The 6,452-nt window shown below is 51.3% G+C and overlaps 1 protein-coding gene across 1 annotated transcript; it reads left to right on the top strand.

Moving 5' to 3' along the window:
* The first annotated feature begins 420 nt into the window (after positions 1-420).
* On the top strand, positions 421-4,890 carry LOC311120132 (uncharacterized protein). Its single transcript, XM_084194750.1, has 2 exons — positions 421-2,725; positions 3,029-4,890. The coding sequence occupies exons 1-2, from the start codon at positions 596-598 to the stop codon at positions 3,284-3,286; spliced, it is 2,388 nt and encodes a 795-aa protein (XP_084050876.1). The 5' UTR covers positions 421-595; the 3' UTR covers positions 3,287-4,890.
* The last annotated feature ends 1,562 nt before the right edge of the window (positions 4,891-6,452 follow it).

The raw sequence follows: 6,452 nt of genomic DNA, 5'->3' as shown, positions 1-6,452 counted from the left end.
ATAAACTGACTTATGAAAACCATACGACACTCTTAGAAAGAAAGAAATACACAGTGCAGTGCACCTCCCCCAACCCTCCCCAAGACACTCACAGGCAACTCTCTCTCTCTCTCTCTCTCTCTCTCTCTCTCTCTCTCTCTCTCTCTCTCTCTCTCTCTCACTCACACACACACACACACACACATTGAGAACCCCCCGCCTCTTCCAAAAACATATAATTATTTGTTCAATTCCGTCCCTCTTTCCTTCGCTCCTTCCCCCCCTCTCTCGCTCTCTCTCGCTCCCTCCCTCCCTCTTTCCCACTGCCTCTCTCTCTCCCTCCCTCTCTCTCTCTTCCCACGCCCTCTCTCTCTCTCTCTGAAATCTCGGGACCATCTGCAAGCACTCAACACCGGCACAGAACTCCGTTAGCAGGGAAGAGTGAGGTAGTTGGAGAGAGAGAGAGAGAGAGAGGTTTGGAGAGATAAAGTGCAGATGAAGAGAGAAAAGTTTGGATGAGAAGGAAAAAAACAAGTAAGAAACAAATACTAAACAAGTTGAAGAGGAGAAAGAGAAGAAAAATAAAAAGAGAGAGAAGAAGAAGAGTGAGCTAAGGATGGGCTCCCCAGTGCGCTGTACTGCTGCTGTAGTCGTCTCACTACTGGGTCTCCTCTACTATAGTCCCCCTGTATTGGGCCAGGAGCTACAGGAGAGGGACGCTCTGTGCAACGAGGACGGCTGCTTCGTAGTCTACTTTCAGCGCAAGACCTTCCTGGACTCCTGGAGGAGTTGCAAGGAGAAGGGAGGCAATCTGGCCACAGTCAAACTCCAGGAGGAGGCTGACACGATCGCTGCTCTCTTCTCCAGCGTGGAGCTACGGAGCCCCAGAACCATGGTCCGGGTGTGGATCGGTCTCCAGAGACAGCCTCGTCAGTGTACCGCCTCTCGCCCTCTCCGTGGGTTCACCTGGACTACGGGTGACCAGGATACCCAGTACACAAACTGGCTCAGGGGCGACTCGCCCAGCACCTGTTCGGCCCCGCGCTGTGTGGTTATGACCTATGGCACAGCCGCCCACGAGCAGCATGATAATTTTAAATGGCTGGACGGCTCATGTTCGGTGCCAGTGGATGGTTACCTGTGCCGCTACACCTACAAGGGCATGTGCCCGGCGGTTTGGAGAGAGGAGGGCGGCAACGCCCTCTATAGTACCCCCTTCAGCCTCCTCAGTAGCCTCCTTACCCACGTGCCCTTTGGATCTGTAGCCACGATGCCCTGCCCGGGGCGCACCGAGGAGGAGCAGTCAGTGTTGTGTATGCTGAGGGAGGATGGCACTGTGGGGTGGTCCAGGGAGATGCCCCTCTGCACCGACACCACAGAGAAGAGCTGGTGTGATCAGGACAATGGAGGGTGCGAGCATTTCTGCCGGGAGGCCGGGGAACACTACTACTGTGAGTGCTCGGACGGCTTCCAGCTCGGTGACAATGGGCAGACATGTGGCGCTGTCGACCCGTGCCACAGTGCCCCCTGCGAGTTCGAATGCCTTCCCCTGTCGGACGGCTACCGCTGCGCCTGCCCCGAAGGCTACATGCTGGCCCCGGATGAGCGTGGCTGCCTGGATGTAGATGAGTGCCTGCAGAGCCCCTGCGAGCAGCTGTGCGTCAACGCCCCGGGGGCCTTCGAGTGCCGCTGCCGTGAGGGCTACCGGCCGGACGAGGAGGGCGAGTGTGAGGATGTGGACGAGTGCATGGAGGACCCATGCGAGCACGCCTGCGAGAACACGCCTGGCTCCCACGTCTGCCACTGCCACCTGGGCTTCTCCCCCCTGCCCGAGGACCCCTCCCACTGCCAGGACACCGACGAGTGTCAGATCCCTGGGACATGTCAGCAGATGTGTGTGAACTACGAGGGGGGCTTCGAGTGTTACTGCGAGGTGGGCTACGAGCTACTCTCTGACCACTTCTCATGCAGGAAGATAGGTGAGGGTGAGGACTCAACCACCGCAGCCACGCCCTCTTACCCCTGGGTCACCCGCCAACCCGGCCCCAAGTGGGACCCCCAGGAACCCGTGTACCACTGGACCCCCCAGCAGGCCAACACCGACTGGCCCCCGGAGGAGGAAGAGTCCCTGGACTGGCTCACAGACCCTCCCAGGCTGGAGAGTGACATTATCTGGGTCACCAGCGCACCCCAGGAGGAGCCAGTCCTAAACTACAACCCATTCCTGGTCCCCCCCACGGAAGAGCCAGAGGTGGAGGAGGAAGAAGAGGAGGAGTATACACCCGGCTGGGACATCATGAATTGGAATGCCCCAGCCAAGGTCCAGCCAGAGTTGGAACCCACGCCCAGTCTCTCTCCCAGCCCCACATCCGACACATCCCCCACCCCAACTCCCACACCTGACTGGTATGAGGAGGAGGAGGATGACGAAACCACTACCAGTCCCTCAGTCCTCCCCACCTCCACAATCTCGGGAGGGGCATGGAACTGGTTCTGGATCAGTCCCACCACCTCCAGCCAGGAAGAAGGACTTACCATGTGGCAGGAGCCAATCACTGACCAGTACGTCCCCGCATCCAACTATGATGAAGCTGAGGAGAATGAGGAAGAGAGGGGAATTGACGATGAATGGGTGATATCCCCCCCAGAGATGGGCCAGGGTGAGAACCAGAAACAGCACACCCCCTCCCTGCCTCCTCCCCTGGCTCCCCAAACTCCCCTCACCCCCGACCAGAGCGTTAAAGAGGTGGAGGTGGAGGTGGAGGATGAGAGGGGGCCGCCCCAGGAGGACGAGGTGGAGGGGGATGAGAGGGGGCCGCCCCAGGAGGACGAGGTGGAGTGGGAGGATGAGAGGGGGCCGCCCCAGGAGGACGAGGTGGAGGGGAAGGATGAGAGGGGTCCACCCCAGGAGGACGAGGTGGAGGGGGAGGATGAGAGTGGGCCGCCCCAGGAGGACGAGGTGGAGGGGGAGGATGAGAGGGGGCCGCCCCAGGAGGACGAGGTGGAGGGGAAGGATGAGAGGGGGCCGCCCCAGGAGGACGAGGTGGAGGGGGAGGATGAGAGGGGGCCGCCCCAGGAGGATGAGAGCAGCCAGAAGCAGGATGGTGTCAACTGGCTGCTGGTAGGCCTCCTGGTGCCACTCTGCATCTTCATCGTGGTGATGGTGGCACTGGGCATCATCTACTGCACCCGCTGCGCCGTCACGCCACGCAACAAGTCCGCCACCGACTGCTACCATTGGATCTCCGGGGCACACGACAAGCAGGGCGCGCCCAATCCCAGCAAGGGGATGCAGTCACATGTTTAAACAGACGAATGAGGAAAGACTTGTACATAAATAAACTGTTTTATAAATAAGAGGATAGGAAATGAAGAAGGTGAGAGAGGACTTGGGTGGTTATTTTACTGTTTATTGCCTCCTCCCACCATCACTCTGTTGCCGTCCTGTGACTCTGTGAACACTTGGATGTTTCTGTGGAATATCGGTTGAAAGAGAAGAAAGAGGAAGCAATACTAAAAGAACACTGATCCTTTTCTTGGGGTGCTTTGACATGTGGTAGAAAAAAACGTATTATTGTTGCTTACACTGATCTCACGGCACAAGGTATATGATCACTATATGATTGCACTATAGGGTCATAATAGAAACCATCCATTGGGATTGTTGTTGAATACGTCATCTGGTTATATTTACAGATGCTGTGGGAATATACTGTTAATATATCACCAGTGCCACCTGAAAGCCAAAGCCAAAGACCTATACTGTAGCTTATAGCATTTTTGTAGTCAATGAAATCTGGGTGTCTGCATCTTTCAAACAAACGCTCAGGTTTTAATGCCCAATTGAGCTCATTTCCCAAAGTGTGGCATCACAAATGACTATTTTTGTCAACTTCGTTAAAGAAGCAGTTTTTTATTTACCTCAGAAGTTGGTGAATGAAGGCGGTTGTGTTTCACGCCCCTTTGCAGGACAACAGGCATTTCGGCAGTTGGACCAAACTATGCAAGCATGACTGTCATGACGCTGTTGACGGTCATGACCCTGTTGACTGTCATGACCCTGTTGACGGTCATGACCCTGTTGACGGTCATGACGCTGTTGACGGTCATGACGCTGTTGAGAAAAAGCAATCACTTGGATATGACTTTTATGCTTGTGCTTTTTTAAGTACCCGAACAAATCAATTCACACCGCAGACCAAATTTGTTTTATACAGTACGCGTGTATATATGTGTTTGATTGACTGTTTTTGTATATGTACTGTATAGTTTGTAGCAATGACGTTTCCATAAAATGTATTAGTGTCATGATTCCTGATTGAATGAAGTGCCTTTTGTTACATGTAGAACTCTTGATAATGTCATGGAATGTCTGTCTGTCTGAGGGGATGGTTCCTTCCATTCAACTTCAATTGAACTAACTCTCCTAGTCCTCTCACCCATATTCCTCATGTAGGTTAGAGTGCAGATGTAAGATGTGTTTGTATTACAGACTGCCTGGACTGTAATGGGGGTCACAGGCTACCGATTGACTTCACCATTGGCCTTGTTAGTGGACTTGTGATCTTTCAATCGCTCCCCAGTCCCATGTCACATAACTCTTTAGCACGTCCCACTCCCTCTTGTCACAGGCCTGCCCTTAACATTCTATGGACTTTATTAATAGCCATGATGGAACAGTACCAACATTTAGGGTTTGAAGTCAATGCACCTTCTAGCAACCTTTGACAGTAACTGCAGTCCCCATTCAAAGGATGGCTTGCACTCGTAAATGACAGACAATAAACAATGACAGACAATGAAATCAATCTAAGATGTGCCTTCTGATCTAAGGACTGTGAAATGCTTTTTCATTTTTGTTACCCATTACGTTTTAAGTAATTGCTAATTAAAATGTTACGATAAGGGTTCTATCGATGTTCATGTCTTGTGTTTTAATGGTTCACGGTCCAATCACTTCATGATGTAACGCTATCTGCTTCAGGAGACATGTTGAAATCACAGTTTGAAATGGATTCCTTGTGCAGAGAGAGTATATGGAAGCAGCAGTAAGTCGAAGAGGCCCTATTGGGTGTTTAAATAAACACCTTAAGACGCCCTTCCGCGCTGAGAGGAGAGGCGGGAGGGTGTGTGAACGTAGGAATACCACAGCTCTGCAACAAACACAACGTTTAGAATCCGTCCATCAAAGCCCATAAGGGGTGGGAAATTATTCATAAAAACTCTCCCACAACAATCTCTCTTTATTAGGCAACACCCGTCCCCAATACCCAGGAATTGTTTATCAAATCAAATCAAATTGTATTTGTCACATGCGCCGAATACAACAGGTGCAGACTTTACCGTGAAATGCTTTACTTAGGAGCCCTTTCCCAGCAATGCAGAGTTCAAAAGTAAGAAAATACGTGGTTAATAAAATACTCATCTTATCTTAATAGGCAACACCAGTCTCCAATACCCAGGCTGCGTTGTTTGTGCGTCATCACAGCTGGCAGGGTCGGATCCTTATTGCATATTAACGGAATGTGTTGATCACGATCAGACTGGGACTCAGTGTGGAGCTCTAAGGGGGGTCTATTTGTGTTCAATCTCTGATCCATCTGGTCAACTCTCACTGGAGGTCTGCTTCATGGCACGCTGCTCCTCCACCAGAGGCTATCTGATGCCATAGAGATCACAGAGATCTTTATTCATCTCTGTGCCACAGACTGCAGCCAGCCAAAGGCCTCCCTGCGAGGCTGGGCGGTGATCGCTCACAGGGGATAGATGTGTCACTGACCACAGACAATTTTTTTTAGTTAGTATCTTTATTCCTTTCTGTGCCACAGACAGAATGCAGTCAAAGGACGCCCTGTAAGGTGATCGCTCATGGGCCGTTCTGTGTGTTCAGTGTCAGGTTTAGCCACTCAGACAGAGTGGGGTTGTGTTGCTATAGGTTGTTAAGGGGCGCCTCATTGATGATGTAAGCCCCATAGGGACAGGTCTGGTCAGCAACTCTGTCTGCCTTCTGCCATGCTCTGGAGCATCTATCGCTGATCAGCTGATTACGCAATAGGAGTGCCGTCTGGTCATTGAATGGATTGACGCACAAGATTTATATATCGCGAAACGGTGACATCAGCAATATTTTGGCTTCTCCATACGTATGTTCCTGGTTGGCCATCTCCGAAAGCATGAGCGTATCAGGGGAAGAGTGGTGCGCTGGAGCTTTGTCCGGCAAGTTAAGTATTTAATAGACCACAGAAAGGGGTTCTCATTCCTTGGAGTACATCACTGAAGTGATGAGGAAAAGTTCAGGATGGTAACTTCCATTCGATAGTCTGTAATGCTGAATACAAATATAATACAATCAGAATACAAATTGGCGTTAAAACAGTGTGAGTTATTGAAAAATGATAAAGTAAAGTATTTTTCACTAAATTGTAATCACACATCAAAGTGGAGTAGAACGTAAGTCAAATAAAATAAAATCA

Source organism: Coregonus lavaretus, assembly GCF_964263955.1.
Source record: "Coregonus lavaretus genome assembly, contig: HAP1_SCAFFOLD_1522, whole genome shotgun sequence".
Lineage (NCBI taxonomy): Eukaryota > Metazoa > Chordata > Actinopteri > Salmoniformes > Salmonidae > Coregonus > Coregonus lavaretus.
This window is presented reverse-complemented; position numbering and strand designations above follow the sequence as displayed.

What these genes read in the sequence shown, in the direction of transcription:
- LOC311120132 (XM_084194750.1), top strand. Translation starts at nt 596, where the DNA reads ATGGGCTCCCCAGTGCGCTGTACTGCTGCTGTAGTCGTCTCACTACTG. An exon ending in CCGACCAGAGCGTTAAAGAG is followed by an intron (nt 2,726 to 3,028) that starts GTGGAGGTGGAG and finishes GACGAGGTGGAG; the next exon opens with GGGGAGGATGAGAGGGGGCC.